The following is a 22,466-nucleotide window of genomic DNA, read 5'->3' as shown; positions in this document are numbered from 1 at the left end:
TTTTTAGGATTTGTCATGTGTGCTGAGGCGAATGGCGGAGCTAAGCTACCTGTTTTCCTCAGCTTGGAGCATGACAAAAGCTAGGGGCACCTAGGAAGATGCCAGCTCGTGCTGTATGTAGAAGCAGCTTCCAAAACACGAGCGCATGGCCTATAAAAAGCGTGAGAGAGAGATAGAGAAAATAAATTCGTTGTGGAGGGATTGGCAGGCCTGAAAGACCAATGCCGGCTAAAAGAAAAAATTATGATGAACATGAATACCGATTGATAATAACGATCGTAAATTTATCCCAGTCCTGGGTGGTCCGAACAATTGTGCTTTACAAATATATATATAAAAAAAATTATACGGTTGGTGATTTAGTCATAAACAACATGGTCGCTAAAATGGTATGAATTCAATGGCAATCAGTCCATCGAACGGCGTTTCATCGACCGGATCGCCTCATCAACACGCAATATTTCATCGACAGATTGTTTCATCCACAAATCGTTTTATCGACAGCTTAGATTAGCTTTTTTCTGTCATAAGCTGCATGAGATCGCCGCAAAGCGGCGTGTACGGGTCGGTCACGTGGGTTAACATTTTTGTAATGAGCCGCCTAAAGTTGTCGCCGCGAAGGGGCGTGAACCATGGACGTACCAACGGGGGGGGGGGGGGGGGCAAGGGGAGCGCTTTTGACCCCACCCCCCCTTCCAGTTCTCAGAGTGGGGGGGGGGGCAAGGCATCTCTTTTGCCCCCCTGAAACGGCCACCACTGGGCGGGGCAAACACTGGCCGGCGGCGCCCAAGGGATATCAAGGAAACCACTTCCCGGCTCGGGGGGAATCCCGTTTGCCCACCCCTCAAAAACAAGTTGGTAGGCCACTGGCGTGGAAGCAGGTGGAGGGGTGGGTTAACGCGCACCCCAGTGATACATGCGTGACGAAATGTACCTACAGCGTGCAATTCGCGTTAAGGGGTGTTCAAACAGGACACTACAAAATGCACGACCCCGACAAATCGTGAAAATTGAAGCGGGCGCGTCCGCTCCAATTTTCACGATTTGTCGGAGTCGTGCAGTGTCCTGTTTGGACACCCCTTAACGAGTGTCGACGAAACGATTGTGTCGACGAAACGTGTGTTTACGAAAAACTGTCCGCGAATCGAGTTTCGACGAAATGATGGGGACCCGTATGAACCAGGCCCAAAGCCAGGAATAATTTTTCCTGGCCATGGGCCTGACTCATACGGCCCATTTCCTGGGTATGAGCCTGAAGGTCACAGCTGATGCCCAACCAAACAATCGAAGCCTAAGGAAGCAACCTTCATTTCCTACCCCCGTTCCACTCCCCAAAGACACCAAGAAAAACGAGGAGCTACTCGACAAACGAGAGGATCGATCGGTATGCAGAAAGAGCGAGGTCACGTGATCCCCGAGAAAGTGGAAAGGAGGAAAACGACATGGTAAAGCGACCAGCAGACGTCGGGTGCAAAGTGCATCGTCTACTCCGTGCCTCCGTGTCCTCCCTTCCTCCCCTCCCCCCTACAAAAAAAAAACCACTTCCGGTGTGGTGCGTTTCCCCCAAGGTCACGTCGAAGCCTTCCGCAAGGTGTCGCTGCTTGCCTTCACGGCGCCGCCCCTCTCTTTTTTTCTTCCCTTCTTTTGACGACGAGGACGGCGGCGACAGATGGGGCAGACCCGCCCAGGGTCGGAGCTCTCTGTCGCACGACTCAATATTAATAGAAAAGAAAAACAAAGTAGAAATAAGATGAGTGAGAAAGGAAGTCAGGGTTGCGACCCTGGAGCAAGAGACGTGCACGCATCTGCTGCTGCTTGGGGCTCTTAGCAGGAATATGAGAGGGAGCCATCCATCGAGTAAGGGCGAGACGAGGACGTGCCGATAACGGCGTTCCCGATAACGATCTTCAAACAAACGATGATAGCGTTCTTGCGAAAGAGAAACGTAAAACGTAAAATGACACGGTACAGAAATTTAGGGTGCTTGGCGTCGACTTGTTAGCGACCGCTCGCCAACAATTAAATGGTAATTCGACGTCATGATGGCGCTTAAGACGTCAAATTCCCAGTAACAACTGTAACAACTAGCCCAACAATCTGCAAACATTGCAGGCATCTCTAGGGAATTAAATATTGTTTTTGTCGTGATCTCGAAAAAAGGCCGGCGGTTTATTTTCAATATTTTCCTCTGCAAAGTACCAAAACAAACCTCGGTGTTTGGCATTCCCATTCCGATTTTTTTTCTTCTTCTTCTAACACTCTCCAGTTACGACGTTGAAACACTTCGCTTTTGTATATAAGTTATCAATGTTTTCTGGTTCTTCGCGACGTATTTTCCCCCCATATTCCTAATGGGAAAAGAGGACCAAATTGGAGAAATGGGGAGACTCAGTGAAAATAGGGTTCAGGCGGAGGAAAAAAAAAATAGAAACAAACTTTCAAGTAAAAGCGGGGCAACGAAAAAAGAAGTACGCACAAAAACAAAACTTTCGAAGAGTTGGAAAGCAGCATCGTTAGAGGAAAAGCGGAAATCGGGAAAAGAAAAAAAGAAAATGAAAGAAGCTTCCTAGGAAACGCCCAGAATTCGACGCTCCACTCAAGTTTCCCCCACTCAAAGAAAGAACCACATAGGCAAAAGGACCGAGGCATAAAAAACCAAAAGCAAGTTCAAAATCCCTCGCGAGCGAGGAATCGTATCAACCGATCCGCATGCTTGGCTCGTAAAGGCGGATATTTTAACGTAGCTATCGGGCACACAGTCATTGCGGGTGCAGCATTTGCCGCTTACGCAACCACACAAAACTACGGAAGTACAATCGAAACTAAGCAGACGACACAAAGACTTGCATACCGTAGGGCGCGAGTAGCAGACGACAGGAATGGTAATGCCGCAAAAGTCAACGAAATCAAAACTACGCTTTTAGAATGCTTCGACTTTTTATTTTCCACTTTTTTTATATATACTTATATTTTTTTTACCTATTTTGTACCGGTGTCACGCAAGTTAGAAGCACTTCCGCCCACGAAAAAGCATCACTTTCAATTTGCCAAAATTCGACTTCCCGCCAACACTTTTCTTTTTTAGTCCACCCACTTATCTTTTCCTTCGGTGCCATGTTTCGCGAAAAAAAAAAAAAAAATCGTTTCGTCAGAGACTGCAGCCGACAACGCTGTTCCTCTCTCTCTTTTTTTTTTTTTTTTCTTTTTTTTTGCCCACTATAATATTTTAGGCGGATTTTATTTTGCGAGAGAGTCTTTCCCCGTACAACCACTTCCAGAAAAAAAAAAAAAAAAAAAGAAAGATGCAAGGAGGGCAACACGAGGGGACACGTGCCAGATCCAAACCGGCAAATGACGTTTCGAAAGCGGGCGGAACGGTGCGTAGACGTTCGCAGGGAGACGCGATGATGCGTGGGCCCTTCTTGCCAGCAGATGCGCGCGTTCCATCCGCGACACTCGCCCCCCGAGTGACTGAGGTCCCACCCACCCTCGCGCTCCAACTTCGCAACATCCGACTCCGGCATTTCTCGTAAGGTTGGCGGTGACGTAGGCGAACGGCGCCGAGGCGTGGAATGTGCACGTCTCGCCTCCAACGTACCGACAACGCTTCCACCTGACTCCTGAGGATTCACCAAGAGCCTTTGGGAAGAATGTCGGACAGCCGTAGATCGATAACGCGTAGAAAAGGGCATGTAAGTATGTAATGCGAGTTGTTTTTTGTTCGCCATCGTGCAGATATCCAAGAAATGTTGCTTATTATTAGGTCATTAGATGCGGCGCCGCAGGCCTTCATTCGTATGGGCTATACTTGCCTTTCTATACAAAATAATACTAACGCTAAAAATAACACCAACAACCCTAATTTTCATACTGATATCAATACTAACACTAACGTTACAGTGGCGTAGCCAGGGGGGGAGGTCTATGGGGCTTCAACAACCCCCCCCCCCCCCCCCCCCCCCCCCCCCGAAAATCAAGCGAGCTGGTCAAGAATGACTAAAGTAATCCCTGGAGTAGGGGAACAAGAGGGACAAAGGACAAACAAAAATGGAGAGATCCCAAGTTCGATACCCAGACCAAAGGCCCTAAACTCGTCAAACACAAAGTTGGGGCCGAAAGTTCGCGGAGAGCTCCGGCAACTTGTTCCAACTTTGTGTTTGACGAGTTTTGTGCCCACCAGTCACCTAGCTGTGTTTGGAATTTGTGTTTTTTTTTTTGTTCCTCTTGTTCCCTTTTTCCGGGGATTACTTTAGACTAATACTTTCCGGTGTTCATTTCTATTCGGTATACACGGGGAGATCAAGAAGCCCAGGGAAATGGAACGAACAGATACTACATTCCACTCGTTTTATTTTTGTGCTAACTCGCTTCCCTATAATGAACAAATAAAAATAAAAAAAAATATTTAGCTAGCTTCCATTAATACGCGCATATATACGCAAGGTTTTGACGAACGATCATTTTCGTCAACATTTTCTTAGGCATGCGCGAGCTCGGCCAGCATCCAGGGAAGAATCAAACGAGCACAGCCGCGTTCGAAAAGAGCGACAGCGAGGTCGTGACGCGAGAGAAACTGTCAAGACACAGCTAAGCCTCTGCTCGGAAGGTGATTAAAAAAAACGAACGCCAGAAAAAAAAAAAAAAAAAAGAAACACGCCGCACACAACGCCTCTCTCGTTATTTCACGTCACGCACGACGCGCGCCTTCTCGGTAAGGAAGTTCCCACGTACCTTCGGGAGACGGATAAAATTGATCCCATTCACCCTTAGACAAGATGACGACACGATTAAAAACCTAATTAACGGGCTGCACGACTTCCCCTGTGAAAAAAAAAAAAAATTAGACCGTGTCAGTTTAACTGTTTTTTTTTTTTTTGTTTTTTTCACCAGGTCAATTCTATTACCTGAGAGCACGCGAAACAAACGCGCTAAATCAGCTGAAAAAAAAAAAATCGTACGCAAATTTAAATTATATAAAGCATTTTTTATTTCTCTCCTCCGTAAAAATAAATAAATAAATAGATTTCAATGCGTCCACAAAAAAAAAAACAAAAAAAAAACATGTCGACGTCGTTAAAGGTAGCTGCTGGACAGTTCCGACATCAAAATACCAGATACGAGACAAAAAATAAAAATAATAACCGCCGAACAGGCGGAGTATGACGGTGTCAATTTTGTTATTCTTAACCCGGCTTTTTTAAGTGGATAGCTAATAAGAATGCCAGCTATGCGTACGAAACTTCTTATTTAAAAGTGACTAAAAAAAAAAATCGAGATAAAAAAACGTTTCGCGAAAGCAGCGAACAACTCCGTGACAGGCAGGCGGCTGTCACTCAACGTCACGCCATTCCCTCGAATAAATAAATAAAACAATCGGGTAAAAAAAGGCAGTGGCGGCGCGTTTTCGAGTAGAGGTTAGCTGCGCAGCAAAACTTGCCCGGGCGCCATCGACCGTAACATCGCTCGCATTCCACCGCCTCTTCTCAAATCTCCTCTGTTCTCTTTTTCTTTATTTCCCCACCGTCAGTGATCCTTCGGATCTATACCCTTCCATATCATGTTACGATTTCGTTCGTTTTGGTCAGGGTCACGGTCCAGAGGGCGCGACGGATGCACGTTGCTCGGAAGATATCGAGAAATAATGTCAAGATATGTCAAGATAATGTCAAGATATCAAGAAATAATGTCAAGATATCAAGAAATAATGGAACGCCAAGCTAAAAACGGGTACTACGGAAATATACACCATAGGATGAACCGCGGAGGACGCTCTGAGTCGTCCCAGCCAATCACGTGCAGCCTGAGTAGCACGTGACACATTCATAACGCTGTATTAAAAAAAGAGAAGGCATCTTGAAGGGAAAATTTGACGGATGAGGCGTGGCTTCCTGACCCGACCGTAGCGACGCTATGTAATCGAAGGAGCGCTTCAAAGTTCATGGCGATGACAAGAGATGGCCTCGTGACTGGTCCTTTGATTGTATGGAATGCGAGAAAACGTATACTCTCGTGGGGCAGGTTTCCTACGCGATCGGCTCTCTTGTTCCGGTTCGCTGTCAAACAAACAAAAAAGTCTGGGATCTTTTTTTCCAAGCTTCGATAGAGAGATGCAACGCGAACCGATTTGTATTTTGGGATCGGTTTGGTTCGCTTGGCGCACCGGTTTAAACCAACATGCAAGGTCAAAAAAAGAACATTTTGGGAAAGAATTGTTTATAAAATAGCCCGTTTTGAAATTAACAAAGTTTTATATGCGCAGTGCAAATGCTTACGTAGCATATAAGCTTATAATTCTTCATGCTAAGAACTCACGCGCAACATAGTCGAACTTCTGTCAAACGTCTAATCAAAATATCGAAAAAATAAAAAAAAGATCTCGACTGTTTCTGCGCAGGTTCAACGGAACATCATAGCCAAGTCTGAAGCCTAAAAAAAGTACCCGACAGCTGCCATCGTCTCGTCTATCTGTATACGAACTGACGTCATCATATCTCTAATTTTAAAGGTTCCCGCAAGTACCTATATTATGTGCAGACGCCCGATTTGTTCCATTCGGTTGCCCCGACGCTGAGCGACCGTCGACGACCGGACAGAACTTAGAGGTTACCGACAGGATTGCGTCAGGTAGATAAGAATGGCGCTCCTCCAGATACTCGCTATCCATTCCTTGGCATTTCATACACATCCGACGTCGTATTGATAGTCGCATTTACGGGTAGCGGGCTCAGCCAGGAACATTCCTTAGAGATAAGGGTCTCCAAACTTTCTGCTGGCTAACGGACCGGACAAAATAAGTTGCTGGCCTAGTTGGTGGAACATCATAATAAAAGAAAAAGCTCGAGGTACACCTAAGCACTTCTTATGAGTTACGAATGCGAAAGCATGCAGGCCGCTCGTCCGCTTCCCGTTGTTGTCTGCTTGTCCGCTCCCTTTGTCGTCTGCTGCGCAGTAGCGCGCGCGCGCTTCGAAATCTCGGAGGCCATGGCGCAGCGGCCAATGGGAGTCCCGTCGACGAGCGCCAGCCAATGAAACCAGAAAAGGACAGACGCCTAAGCACTTCTTACGAGTTGTGAATGCGAAAGCATTTTCGACGGCGAGAAGAGCAGATGCGGCGGCAGCGCCGGCAGGGAGTGCGGCAATTTCGCCTATACGCAGCGCATTCCTACATGCAGCGCCCCACGTCTCAAGGCGCTCCGGCGGTGACGGTGACATCAAGCTCTCCCACTGCGCAGGTGCGACGAACCTTGCCGGCTTCACGACGGCTTTCGTGACGAAGCATAGCGTTGCTGTGCTTTTCTTTGCGTATTATTTCGAAAGCGCGTCCGCTCTGACCTTGAGCGCACCCGCCGGCTTCAGTGACGAGCCATCTGCGTACCTGTGTTTTTCTTTGTGTGAACGTGAACGTCTGAACGGAACATGGTTCCAAGACTTATGAAGGAATACGACGGACAAAGACTGCTCTTCCCTTTTTCTCTCTTTTTTTCTTCAGCCTTGCGCAGCCATACACAAGGTCAGGAACCTCCGACCACTCCCGACACATATACCGCGTGACGCAAGGACATCAATGGAACCGCGGGCCAATGACTCCAGGCTCCAAGGACATGTGATGCAGACGAACATTTAACCAAAAAGTATTCGCGAGTAACGCCCAGGGACTGGTTCACTGTCAAAGTAAAAAAAGACAGACGAGTGGAAATAATGGTTTAGCCAAATGTGAATCAAAAAACGAAAGAGGGGTCACAATAGATAATCTTTAACTGTGTAAAAAACTAATAAAGTAAACTGAGGGTACCGATATGTTGTTATCTTCCTCTCCCCGTGTTATGAATCTGTATTTAGTTCGAGTTGCTTATTACCGCAAGCGTGATTATTCCGATACCACATCCAATCGCAACAACAATGTCGGCGCTGGCGGCGGCCTTTGCTCCACCCCAACGTACGTTACTAAAATACTCATTGGGAAACTCGCCGTCGAAACCTGGGCCGCTGGCGTCCACCGAGACCGAGCTAAATGCGACAACAGCGCCACTCTTTATCCATTGTTTGTACTGTGGACGTCTCGAGCTTTTAGAAAGCCTGTTTTTGCGTAAAAACGGAAAAGACTCTTTTTGTATGAAATTTATTGCAGTTTAGTACAAAAAGAGGGGCGCGTTATGTTTTTAAAATCTTTAGTTTGCAGGGGTTTGCGGCACAATTAATATTGTTTTTATACAACCATGCCTCAGCGGGCCTTTCAGGTAGCGCGACCCGACCTAGGTGGATTTTAACTTCGGTAGTTGCACGCGGCGCGTCCGCCGGGGAGACGGGGGTGGCACCCCTGTAACCTCTTCCGCTGTATCTGTTCTTAAAGCCAAAATAGAAGTCACGTGCAGTTCCTCGAGTGGCCGCTGCGGGAGAAATGGTGGCGTGGTGTTCGTCATTAGCTCGGTGCTCGGAGACAGATTGGGGCCACTTTTTCAAAGCTGTCTCTGTGGGAGTTTCCCAACTGAGTGTTTTAGTAACGTTGTCCATTGTCCATTGTCCCGATTGTCCAAACACTCCCAATATACGGCTCTGGTTGACCGGTCATGGCCGCTTGCGTCGCCTCGACAGGAGATGTCTCGTGTATTGACCTTCGCCGAGAAATGTTCACGCGTCGCAGCCATCACGTTGCCGGTTATCGTTGCCCATTTTACTGGGTTTTCCAAACCGAGTGCAATGTCGTCCCGTATTGAAAATCGCAGTCGAAGATGCCACTGACGTCGCGCTCACGACGCCGACAAAGCGGCCGCAGTCATGGTCCTGGGAGCCGCCATTTTTTTTCAGCCAACCTCTCTTCACGAATCCTCCTTGGAGGAGCGCAAAAACTCTTTGCGTACGCACGCAATTTATAAAAAAAATAGCGTACGCTCAAATAGCGGACGCACAGCGCAAACCGTGCTTAGCGTTCGGCGCATGTGCATTAACGATGGCGCTATTCTTTGCGTACGCAAAGCTCTAGCGTGCGCTAGTCTAATGCGTAGCCTCGAGCAATCAATATATCCTAAGTTCTAGCACGTATCACGAAGGCAACAGGTGGATCAGTGAAATGCAAAACGGTAGATCGAAGTGTTTAGAGCGCCGTTTTCCCACGCCAGCGCCTTAGCACGTGTCGTCATGGACATAAGTTGGTGACGTCACAAACGCGTGTTATTGGCGTCACGTGCCGACGTCAGTGTATAAACAGTCTCAGTGCGCATGCTCAGCAAGTCGGTAACGGCGTTTTCGACTGGTGTACTCGGCGTCCTAAATCCTCTCCCACTCATCGAAAGTGGTCCCGAAAGTGGTCCCAAATGACGTCACAAAAGCCGTCGTGCCATGCTGTCGGATGTCGCGATCCTGTCGGTGGTAGTAGCTACGAGTCCCGGCACGGGCCGTCGTCAGGCGGAAATCGGGGACCACTTTTGATGACGTGGTCAACACACCGGACGGAGGCGCCTTCCGTGGACCCTACCGTACCAGTATGTTTCCAGCAATATGGAAGGAAGCCATAGTTGTGCCCATTCATAAAGCTGGTGATGCTGGTATATTGTATCAAATTACCGTCCTGTGTCACTACTGTGTGGTTTTGCTAAAGTATTTGAAACCATTATGCAAGAATGTCTTTTCTCTCATTTATCTAAGTATCTGACGCTGCAACAACATGGTTTTATTAAAGGGCGCTCTGTCGAAACTAACCTTTGTACTTTTCTACACTACGCAGCCCCGGTCGTTTCAAACCCAGGGCAGGTTGACTCGGTATATTTCGATCTTACAAAAAGGCTTTCGACAAGGTTGACCATGCTTTGCTTGTACATAAATTGAAACAATATGGTTTCCCCCCTAAACTTTGTGAATGGGTTTATAGTTACTTGTCATCGAGGAAAAATTTTGTTCGAGTTGATACTGTTTTATCTAATCCGTTTTTCCCAACTTCAGGCGTATCCCAGGGGTCAGTGTTGGGGCCACTGTTGTTCCTGGTATTTATAAACGATATTTTAAAGTGTGTAAAGTTTGCTAAAGTGCTTTTATTTGCCGATGACATTAAGTTATTCTCAAGTATTTGTTCTGAAAAAGATTGTGATGCGTTACAGTCTGATGTTTTGAGTATTTTGCAATGGTGCTCATCCAACCGTTTGCCTTTGAATATAAACAAAACTAAAGTCATCTCGCTAACTAGACGTAAAAATCCCTTACATTTTAAGTACACGTTGGGAAACTGTATTATTACTCGAACTGATATGATCAGGGACCTCGGGGTGTTAGTTGATTGCAAACTGACGTTCAGTTCTCATGTAACTACTATTTGTGGTACCGGGTTCAAAATGCTTGGTATGATCTCCCGTTTGACTCAGCACTTCCAAGCACCTGAGGCCATATTACGTTTATTTTGTGCTCTGGTCAGGCCCAGGCTCGAATTCGCTTCTGTCGTGTGGAACCATTTAACGGACACTGAATGTAGACGTATTGAAGCGGTGCAAAGGCGTATGGTTCGCATAGTCTATGATCGATACGTCCACAGGAGACTTTACTTCGACCACCATTCTCTGCTCAAGATTTTGAATCTCAGCACTTTGGATGACCGAAGGCATTGCCGAGATGCGGCTTTTCTACAAAAGCTTATCCAGGGTGTAATTGACGTACCTGACCTTTTGGGCAGCATAAAGTTACGTGTGCCAACGAAATTCACGCGACAGTGCGACATGTTCTACCCCGACATGCGATCAAAGGAGTCACCACTCTATCGTATTCAGACATCATGCAACCTCCTTGTCCAGCACGATTTTTTTTTTTCATGCCTTAATTTGCCTTTAACACCTGATGTGTATTTTATGTACTTTGTTACGACTGTTTTATTATGCTGACTGTTCTAATATGACTATTGTGATTTCCATATGTTTGCATGTTTCATAGGAATCTGACTTCTGTGCACCAATGTCAAAACCATTATGGTGTTTTTGGGCACGCAATAAATAAATATCAATCAATCAAAAAAATACCTCTACAAACGGTATTTCATGTCAACGTGAGAATAATCAAGCGGGGAAGCTTGGCCGCGGGACGAGAGGTTCGTAAAATATATCGGCTCCGCGTCCGGGATGCCTTCGAACGACACACCTCTACGTGAACGACGACCGACAGCCACCGACCGCGTCGATGTCGGGCTGTGAATGAACTGCGCGCCGATGTTGTACACTACAAAACAAAGAGTATGAAAACGTTGTCTGTCGCCGTGGAAGTTACCCAGACGCGTGCGCGAGCGTCATCTTTTCGCTCTGAAATTATGGCGAGCAGTATGCGCGTACACATACACGTTCCACCCAGAAGTGGCATTTGTGTTCGAATATCTGAAAAAATAAATAAAAGTCTGGGCTCTGAGTGCAGGAAATACGTCACAGGCGACGTCACTTCCGCCTCCCGGGTTATTTATTTCGTGGCGACGTTTTGCGGGCTGGTTTGGATTGTGTCGGGAAAAGTCGGGCGATTGCGCTTTGCTCGATCGCGGAGCTGTTTTCACACTTCTGGAGGGCGCAAAAGCGTGTCCCCGTGATTTCGGACGAAGCTTCGAACCATTTTGGCAACAGCGATTTTTGACCACCCAAGATAGAGTGTCGTTATACTCGCACAAAAGAAGTTCTGCAGAGCTGACACTTTCCGAGGCGTCCTTGTACGACGGCCCAGTCACCGTACAAAAACACTGCCTGCAGCGAACAACCCGTCTTTTATGTGATGTATGAGCAACGGGAATGCGGCTTTAGTGGCTCTAGCCAACACCCTAAAACATTTGCGCACATGTGAACGTTACATGTAACTTCCCTAAGTGATAGGCTCAATTGTCAACGCGATGGAACTTTTTTTTTTTTTTTCGCGCAAAATTTTTGCGTATTATTAAATCCGCTACAAAAAAGGCGCCAATTTTTCTTTTATAGGACGCCATTAAGAGCTCCAGCAACCAATGAAAGCGACTCATATTTATCTGACATAGACCATCATTCCTCTTCTTTTTTTTTTTTTCCCCTGGAAGGCGGGCGGCCCGGCCAAACTAAGAACAAAGACTTCCAAACAAAGGATTCTGAAAGAAGAAAAAAAAAAATGCGCCGTCATCGCAGCAGCAGTAAGAACAGCACTATAGTTTCGTTAAAATAAAATAAAATTCGAAGCAGAAAAAAATTGTTAGACAAAAGGTACCCGTTGTAAAAAAAAACTGAACAAAAAAAAAAAAGAAAAAAAGTGAAAAGACGAGCAAACAGAGCAGCAGCAGAGTGGCTGGATGTACAGTACGTGCGTCACTTTCGCAGTTTACTCGGCACGTCGGCAAAGTGCGCCGTCCGCCCGCCCGCCATCCAAACAATTCAAAGAAGGTGTGTGAGCTCTCTCGCAGCACCCCCCCCCCCCCCCCCCCCCCTCCCCCGACGGCTTTTAATGGAGCGCATCGAAGCCCCCATTGTCTTCCCTGACAATGGTCGGAGGACACATAGGTACACAGCCAGCCAACCAACTAGCCACAGAAAACAAAAAAAAAAAAAGAAGGAAGATACGCTGCATACCACAGGCCCGATAGTGACCCGTCGCCGAGAGCTCCTCCAAGCCGATAGCGATTGCTGACGCGTACAAAAAGAAGTACCATAGAAGGCCGAACTCATCTTTTAGTCACTGCCCCGGGACAGAAGACAAAAGAAATCCTTCTTCTCTTCCTAGACCAACAATCAAAAGCGGCGAAAACGTTTGGAAGAAGTCTTTGTTCCGGAAAGAAGTTTCGGATGGTTCGGCGGTAAAAAAGAGTGATTTGAACACGGGGAAGACTCGGCGGTAAGAATGCCCGCCAAACCAAGAAAACAAAACAGTTACTCTAGGGCGGGTAAGCCATTATGCGGGTTAACGGCTGCGAGTCACGTTTGAGTTGTGAGGGAAGAAAATAAATAAATAAAAGATGAGCTATAATAAGGCGCGGAACATCCGTACGCACGTTGCTGCCTCCATTTTCTTTTTGCTTTCTCCGCCCATCACCATCGAACGAACGCGGAAACCAAGGAAGGAAATTGACGCGAAGGAATGAACGAATGTTTTCCGGTGCAAACGGAACCAGCATCAGGAATAGTGTAACATTCCAAAAAGATTACTTTCCCGTCCTTACACCGTGCTTTTCCAAAGCACAGCTTTCGGACAGCCAATCGCAGCGATTAACAAAGTAGGCAAGTCAACCCACACACTTCCGACCAGACAACGCTACACTGGCGCCATCTGTAGGGCGGCCCTGACCTACTTCCGATCTTTCCCGAACTATAACCGAAGATACTGCAGTTCTCCCGAGGTCAAATGAACGCATTATCTATGAGACATGGTCGCTTATAACATTGACCAAATTATTTCGAGTCCGTAGTAAAAACTAATTGCGTAAGACTTACTACATTTGGCAATACATTTATGATATTCTGCGTTAGTGCTCAGTCACTCATTCTTTTTAGAAAGCAACTTTGCACTCCATAGCCATTTTGGCACGTTTCTTTGAAGAAGCGGTTTTATTCCTTTACATATTTGTATAGTAGAGCAAAATAAAACGGCCGCCGAATATTTAGCGCTCTGCCTGCGTATGCCATTCCTTACACTTCTGTTTGCCTTTCAGAGCTATTTCATTTTCTCGGAACCAAAAAGTACTCACGGCTCATTGGTTACCCAAAATTAGACCCCGACGAATCAGTGACGCACGCGGCTGAATCAGACGACTGTTTTGTTTCGTCTTTTACCTGTTGCCAACGTTGGCCATTGCGCAACCGAACACGACGCGAGTCACAGCTGTTTATAAATGTCCGTCAGTGTCAGCCCAATCTCACGATCAGACCCTCGACTACAGCTGGGGCTCCCCGACCCCCATCCTAGAAACCACACCTGGGCAGTTACACCGAAACGCGATGCGCGGCATTGAGACGCTTCGAATACCGACACGTTCCATTGTCGTGTTTGTTTGTTTTTAGTTACCGACGCAGACGACGGACTCCCATCTCCGGTCAAGGGTCGTCTCCTTCGCTCGCTCGCTCCTCCCAGCGATGTCGGTAGTCACCCGCGACGTCATCCAGGCGTCCCCGTTCGTCATCGAACCATAGTAATCCCTTCGGAGCACGGACACACACAGGATCCACCAACACCGCCGCCGCTTTTCGCTTTGCCGTGAAACGCAGACGACAGAAAAAGACCGACCGACCGGACGACCGTTGCTGCGTGTATGTAAAAACGATCCGGCAACAATCCAAGTCCCGTGATATCCCCTCCGCCTGTCGTCGTCTGCAAAAATCGGCAATGTCTTTCTTTTTCTTTTTTTTTTTTTTCCTTTTTTTTACGCATGCGCCGTTACGTTCCCACGGCACGCGGACGGTCTCGCCACCTGGCGTCCTCGGCCAGAACTTGGCAGACACTGATTAGAGTACATTTATACGCTCTTCAATCCCGATGATTAGATAACACGTCGTGTCTCATTGTGTATCTGTTCGTCGCGAAAGAAAAATAAATAAGCTCGAACGGACCAGGTTAGATGGAAGAGTTCCCGGCAGGCAGTAAGAAGAGTGCTGGCTTATCTGATTGGCTGGCTCCATTACGAACGCGCACGTCAAGTTGACGCGTCCCGGATTCTTTATCGCGAATTATCTGATCAGTGATTTTACATTTGGAGAGTCATGGTTGGCCGGGTGGATGGATAAATACTCCTGAGCCCTTCAAACCGGGAGGCGGCTCGTGCCACGAAGCTAAAACTTTAAATCAGAGCACGGCACAGGGCGCCGAAGTGTGGGATGCGGTGAGTTTGCGAACTAAAGCTCATGTAGTGCAGCTAACCACATAGACACACGCAAAGGTTACCCCGCTGGCAGCGTTATCGGGGAAACTGCAGCTGGCCCCATTGTTAGAACGCTCCCGCAGCTTACCGCACGAGCTAACAACAATAACAAAACAAGCAAAAAAAAACAAAAAAAAACACGTTTGCGAAAAAAGAAACAGTAAAAACAACACAATACCAAACACGTTATCAAGGACATTGAACGAGAGGGCCTTATCGTTAATTGGTCAGGCCGCGAAGAATCGGAAGCACGGAGCTTCCGAGGTTAGTCATTTCCACTCACGAAACGGCCCCCCAAAGGCACGCGGAAGTGGAGGTGCCATGAATCAAAACCTGGCCAGAGGGCGCATCGAACAGAAGTGCCGTTCGAAGGAAGCAGACAAACACACATGGAGAGATATAAATCGACCTCCTAATGAGGACTGGAACAATGGCGGATGGCAGCGGGAGTATTGGACCGCTCCGGGTGACTCGCTTCGGCGTTTCGCACCAACTACCACGCTAATAAACTCGCAGTACGGTGGACCACATCATGTTCCAGTCGGCAAGTGGCACTCATGAGGAGATGACACCCTTTAGGCTATAGAGTCACGCGAGTTACTATCGTTAGAGTTACGATGGTAAGAGTTACGACGATAAGGTGGTTAGAGTCGCGATTGTTAGAGTTACGATGGTAAGAATTACGAAAGTAAGAGGGTCAGAGTACGGTGAACAAATTTACGGTGGTTAGACTTGCGACTGAAGTTGCGATGGCTAGAATTCAAATTAATTTATTTTATAATTTTAACACGTATATGGGGGTGGGGGGGGGGGGGGGGGGGGGAGAGAGAGCAAAGGCAAAAAGCAAGGTCTTGATAGCTTAATGGTTTTAGTTACGATCATCATAGAGTTACGATGCTTAGCGTTATGGTGGTTAGAGTTTGTGGCTAAATCGAGTAGGTTGCCAGCTGCTGCTGCCCGTTAAAAGGCGAACACCGTTTATGTAATTTAACGACCGCGACGGCCTCCGTCCGTTCCACTGAAGCTTTCGCCTCACTGATCACAAATCCGTAATCAATTTAATTACTGCGTGCGCCGTGTGAACTTTCTTTTGGGGTGTTAATAATGATGTAGACGTTCACAGACGCTACATTTTCATCCGGTTTGCAGACGACCAATCAGAAAGCCATATAGCAGACAATGGATTTTTTCCCCGGTTTACAGGCGAGCAACCAAATAAAATTCCAAACAATGTTTTTTTTTTCTTTTTTTTATATTGTTAGCTTTTGAAGGGCTATTAGAGGAGTAGTACTGTTCTAAAAAAGGAAATCCTTTATGCACACAATGAAAAACAAACCATCAATTCATGCAAACAGATTGAAAATCATAAATTCATGGCATATTCTCGCTACGCTATTCACGTCTTTCACGAAATCACGAACTTTTGTTAAAATTACGGTTTCATTAGAAAGTTTATTCTAATCTCTAATGACCCCCGAAAAGAAACCATAATTAAAACAGTCATTTTTAACGGCTGGTTCCCTAATACATGCTATGACGGTGTCGCGTACATTCCCCAAAGCGCACATCCATGGTATTTGTTAAAAAAGGAAACCTGGATGCAAGCCGTTGGACTTCATCGAGTTCTGACAAATTTATTACTAATACTGTATATGGATCCCATATTATTTTTGCATATTCGAGAACAGGTCTCACTAAAAGTTTGTAAGAGTTTTTTTTTTTTTTTTTTTGGCGAGGCATTTGAGATTTTTTTTTAAGATACCAGAGTGTCTGATTCGCTTGCGTGGGTGTATTTTCGACGTGAGTATTTCATCGTAAATCACTCGTGGACGTTTTCTAAATACTTATTTTTGTCTACACGGGCTAGTTTGGCATCACCTATGCAATAATCATAATTTAATAATTTTTCTCGGTATTGATAAAAAAAAATTGCGAGGGGTTCGAACTATTTGCCATTTCCCGGTTTGCAGACGATTAATTCGAAGAGCAGGCCAAATCGCTCCTGCGAAAACTACTCATCGCATCGAAAAAAGGCTTGTGTCGTTTTGGTCCTGGGCCAGGGGCCTATTTAGGAAAATTATTAAAGTCAGGGATAATTAAGTTGTTAATTATTTTTGCGTAATTAACTTTTTGAATATCGTGTTTAAGGGCATGGTTTCAATTAAAAGATTGCTCAGCATCATCAACAAAAAAATCAACAAATTGCAGAACAATAGAAGGCACGCGCACCATTTTACGGCTTTCTGAAAAACCGCACAAAATCGACGGGTTTTTAAGTTTCGGTTTGCTATCGGAGCGCATTTCGGCCCCGACGGCACCGCGCCCCGTGGAGAGATAGTGCAACCAGCCTCTGCTGCGTTGCGCGAGGACAGCGCAGCAGAAGTTGGTCTATTGTTCTGCAATTTGTTGATTTAGTAAGTTTTTGGATGATGCTGAGCAATCTTCTAATTGAAGGCATGCCCTTAAACGCAATAATAAAAAAAGTTAATTACGCAAAAATAATTAACAACTTAAATAGCTTGGACTTTAATAATTTTCCTAAATGGGCCCCTAAACCAGGACCAAAACGACACAAGCCTTTTTTCGACGAGATGAGTAGTTTTCCCAGGAGCGATTTCGCCTGCGTTCCCTGAAACACCCTGTTATATATACATGTATATATATATTTTTTTTGTCAGGTTGCAGACGACGTCTCTTTTGCCCGGATCGCAGGCGCCAAATGAGAATTCAGAAGGCCGTCGCGGCCAAGGCAACGCACGCGATGTCCCACGGGAACAAAGAAGCGCGCGGCGACTAAACAACGCCGGTGACGCGATCAACCACACACCCCCACAAGAGCCGGAACTTTGACCCCAATCAGAAACAACGGAAGGATGCTGCGGCCGGGTTGTACACAGGCGCCGAATACATGCGCGTCAAAAAGGAATCTCGGCGGCCATGATCTCATTAAGAGCAGTAATGGGATTCCAGTGGCAGATTCGATTACCTGCCTGCCCACAACCCTTTCCCACTTCTGCCTACGTTGCTGTTGTTGTTCTCACAGTCAAATACAAATACTAAAAAAAGGCAGCCAAAAACAACGAGATGTATGATCGATAGAAAGCCGTCAACTGTACACAGCGTTGCGGCAATACCAGCTACAAGACAAGGCTTGGTCATGACGTCATCTTTAGTGGCTCCCCAACCCGCCCCAAGTGAAAAAAAGAAAAAAAAAAAGTTTACGTCGTCCGGTTTGGCGTCGCCTCGTCTGGTATTGGCTCTTGTTGATCTTTTTGGCCTTTTTATTATTACTAACGAGGCGGGGAGGGAAGCTATCAGCCGGACTTACCAGTTTCGTCGGCATCCGACTTGGCTTTAACCTCTTTTTCCGCATGTCTTTTCCATTCCTCATCCGAAGTTGCTCAGTCCGCCATGTTACGACACCTGAAAGAAAGGATTCGCGAAAGATCAAACGACCTGGCATCGAAAGATATACGAGACACACACACAGAAACAAACACGCAAACACACACACATACACAAAAGAAAGCTAACAAAGAAAACATTGGTCAAGCTACCCGAATACATGTGCAAACATTAGGGAATTCTAGGACAGGGGAAAAGGGGGGGGGGGGGGGGGCAACGTCTGCGGGGTTTTAACAGATTAGAACACCCAAAGCGTCGGGCATATTCTACCGATTGTCCCGAGTAAAAATCCAATGGTCAGGCAGTAAATACTGTGTTCACTGTGTGAGCCACATTTAAATATCGTTACCACGGAGATCGCAAAGCTTGATGTAAAACAAGTTGATACGAAGTTAAAAAAAAAAAAAATGCTCGGAGGCAAAGGCAGAAAATGATGCAAACAAAAAAAGATTACGACTAGACCAATAAAAAAACAAAAACGAGACTTAAGAAGGTAGAGGGCTAATTCTGCCGCCGTAGCCAACACGCCCGCAACAAAGGCCACCCAAGTAAAAAAAACAGAAAGGTCTAGTCAAATTTAGACACCGCAACAGTTTCTCTTCAATCCGTTTAGCCGATCACTCCGCGAGATAAGGGAGAGCAAACGAACGGGGAAAAGTGTACCTCGGTTCATTAGCGGACGACGAAACCCGTCTCTGGCCCGCACCGTTCCACTCCGTAGCCCATTGTTTTCGAGCTGATTAGTCATCTTACTGAATTTTAAAACGGAGGCCTGAATTACACACTACGCCGGTGAGAGCGGCGCGCGGGTGGCTCTTGTACGCTCCGCACGGAGAGCCATACTGACAAGCAAATTGAAACGAATGAAACTATGTATATATTCGATCGCCCAACGCGCTGTTTCTAAACAAGCCGGAGTTTTCCCACACCAAGCGTTGGCACTGCGCGAGCTGCCCGGGCATTTTATTATCTACTAGCCAATGAGCTCGCAGCGTTAGACAACGAGAAAACCGGGAAATGAATCGCGAAGTGCACGCCACAACAGATCTTATACGTCAGCGACTACACTACAGCCAGTTGCTATTTTCTTTCCTTCAAACGTTTACGTTTGTCACCCCCGCAATATCATCATGAATGAGTACGGAGACGAGTGGTGAGAACAGTTATTGAATAACCCTACTCGGCACAGCATTACCTGGTCTGGGGCAACAGCTGCGTTCCCAACTCACCTGATCACCCAGTGAGAAGTATAAGTAGATCACCATTCACCTAATCAACAATCGCCATATACTCCGCTTCACCTTGTGACCGACCGTAGGGGATGGGCCATTCCAGCGCGCATCTTAGCGCCCTTCTCCAAGATCACGTGACACTCAAGACACACCGGATAGGTTGGGGTGGCTTTTAACGTCCTGTGCGGTCCCTACAGTCGTCTGATGGTCGCTGGACGACCGTGATAATACTTTTTCGACTAGTTACAGATGCGAGCGGACGCGCGATGCAAATTATTTGAAATGATGGCAACGATTTTACGGCGGCTTCGGTCATCCGTGACATCTACGCAGACGTTTGTATTGTATTGCATATACTTCGCCCCCCACCCCCCCCCCCCCCCCCCCCCAAAAAAAAAAATGCTTGAGGGGCAAAAGGTTATATGATAGGAAAGCGCGATTCGAACACTGCTGCATCATTACAGATTTCACACTGCAAGTGGAAAAGCACGAAGCTCAAGATTACGCAGCACTATTCCATTTGAACCGCTCTTACCCCAGCCCTACTAAACTGTCTCCTGACGGAACCCTAAGCCCCTGGTTACACACACACACACACACACAAACAAACAGGTGTATCAAGAGGACATCGGACACATACTGAATAATACGCGTAGACCAACAAGTAGAGGTTCTTATTACAAATCAAGATACATAAATAGCGATATATTGTCAAGAGCTACGACAGCTTATCTGTCTAGTACGTCGGGAATGAGATATGGAAGCTGAATGCAAGCCATACTTTACGCCAATTTCGCTTTATAAGAGAAATGATTTGCCTCCGAACATCCTCGCAAAATACGCTGACGAATGCGTTCAGTATAACACGATTAACTCCCCCGATGACGATACTTTTCTTAACGATTCTTTTTCAAGCTTCTGCACGTGGTTTAACACCTGGCAAATGAGTATAAATTTATCTAGAACCGTTCTCCTATATTTTTCTAAGAGTTCATCCCCTTCCTTGTTCATTTAAGGGTTCATCCCTGCAAAGAGTATTTGAATGCAAGTACATTGGACTTCCCTTCACACACGATATGTGTGGCAGATCACTAAACAACACTCGGTTACCAGCGGAGTATTTTACGAGTTGCCCCGCGAGATACTCAAATTCTCACATGTAAAACACTAAACCACCCTATCATAGTTTGGAATCCCTATAAACAATGCGATATTAACGAACCTGAGTCAATCCACAAGAAAGCAGTATGTTTCATTTTCAGCAGCTATGACAGGGAGTTCTCGGTAACCGGACAAAAACTCGCCAGATAAAAGCTCACCGGACAGAAGCTCACCCGTTTTTTCACAGACCCGGACAAAGGCTCACCTCGTTTTTTTAGACAACCCGGGCAAAACATGGGCTGGGATAAAGTGCGGATGTGATGGACATTGCACCACTTTTAGGAGAACTGGTACACCATCCCATGCAAAGGTGAGGACAGATAAGCCATAACATGCAGAGAAGCGACGATTTGGTACCAAGATTTAGGTAATCTAAACTGAGTGGAGCTGATAAGATCAAAGTATGCCGGAGCACCCTTGTGACACGTCCAAGAAACTTGGTGAACCGAAGTTTTTAACTCGAAGAGTGACTAAGGAAGCAAAGTCACCCTTCGGTGACCTTGCTTTTTTTCATTTTTTTTCCATTGTGCTTATGTTACGCTAAACGCGCACATAAAGGTTAGGCACAATGGCTCTTCATTACTAATGCATGGGTTTCCTTGGGGTTCAGGGTAATATTTGAAGTGAATGGCTAAAAAAAGTGAAAGCCGTTTACAACTCCCTGTAACGCCGAATTAGAGCGCAGCTCTTGAGGAGGAGGAGGGAAGGGTACTGAGGGGAGTGTAGACCCCGCCTCCTCCTCTTCCCCTCATTCTTCAATCTCCTCCGGGGAAGGGGGGGGGGGGGGGGGCACGTGACCTTGGGGAGACGGGGGGTTGTTCGCGCGGTGCATTATGGGACATTTTTCATAATGCACCGCGCGGTTACGCCGACGCCGCTCAAGCCGGAAACGGGCGTCTAAGAGCTGAGCTCTAAAATTGAGTTGTTTCCGTCACTGCGCGTCGTAAATGTATTTTAAATGAAAATATATATATACGGGTGATGTGAAAGGAAAACTGCAGCAAAACTGGATTATACAAACCATTGAGTTGCGAATTTTTAAAAAAATAATTCGCAAGAACGGGAGTTGGGCCTTTTGGACGAGTACAAGAAAGATGACCAATTCAGAAAGCTGTGCGGGATTTTGGGTAGGCTGCAGCGTTCCTTCCACCACAACAGCCTGTGCCCGAAAGACCAACCTAGATCAGGGGAAAGTCTACCGGTGACATCGGCGACATGCTGGACTACTTTGATTGCACGTATGTCAAAGACCCCTTCCGAGGTACATCAGTTCCTTCTGCGTCGGCACCCAGAGCGAATTCTTCCTTTTGCCTGACTGTGCGCCGACGACGACCGCGGCGTTTCCCCGGAACGGTGAAATACGTACGACGCCACTCTTCAGGATAAAGACCGGACGAACAACACCTGCGAAGGACGGTATTCCGGGTTCCACAAGCTTGTCGACCACGCCCATCCCAGCGCCTGGAGGCTCATTGAATGCGGCATCGACACAAGCCCGAAGGGGCGAGCCGCCAGTGAAGCGGGTGCGAAAAACACTCTGCGCCTGCAGAATCGCCTGAAAAAATACCTTTTCCACACACGCACACAGGCACAAAAAAAAAAAAAAAAAAAGCGCCTGTCAGATTTAATTTATCCTTGCATTTTAGTGTCGCACACATGCACCTAAGTTGTCCGCACTCGGTGTTAATACGAACATGAAATTTTCTTCTGGTGAGCTTTTGTCCGGGTCTGTGCAAAGATGGGTGAGCTTTTGACCGGGATTCCGATTTCGCACCCACCTCTAACCTTATCACATTAGGCCTGAGTCTCCTTTCTGCGTTAAATATCTCCCTTTCCTTTTTTTT

General features: G+C 46.6%; 1 protein-coding gene across 2 annotated transcripts in view; it reads right to left on the bottom strand.

The window, feature by feature from the left end:
• Positions 1-18,242, bottom strand: part of LOC115322442 (rho family-interacting cell polarization regulator 2) — a 45,886-nt gene extending 27,644 nt beyond the window's left edge. The window contains exon 1 of one of the 2 annotated variants that reach the window (XM_040211579.3): positions 18,153-18,242. Coding sequence is in view for 1 of the 2 variants with exons in the window: in XM_040211578.3 (XP_040067512.1) it covers positions 13,975-14,089 (115 nt within the window). In the remaining variant the exon portion in view is untranslated. Of the gene's footprint in view, positions 1-13,974; positions 14,253-18,152 lie in introns of those variants that run through there. The other variant, XM_040211578.3, reaches the window with a different exon arrangement.
• Between the last annotated feature and the right edge of the window lie 4,224 nt (positions 18,243-22,466).

This window comes from Ixodes scapularis, unplaced genomic scaffold (genome assembly GCF_016920785.2).
Source record: "Ixodes scapularis isolate PalLabHiFi unplaced genomic scaffold, ASM1692078v2 PGA_scaffold12__126_contigs__length_90152505, whole genome shotgun sequence".
Taxonomy (NCBI): domain Eukaryota; kingdom Metazoa; phylum Arthropoda; class Arachnida; order Ixodida; family Ixodidae; genus Ixodes; species Ixodes scapularis.
The sequence above is the reverse complement of the archived record's forward strand: the minus strand, read 5'-3'. Positions and strand labels throughout refer to the sequence as shown.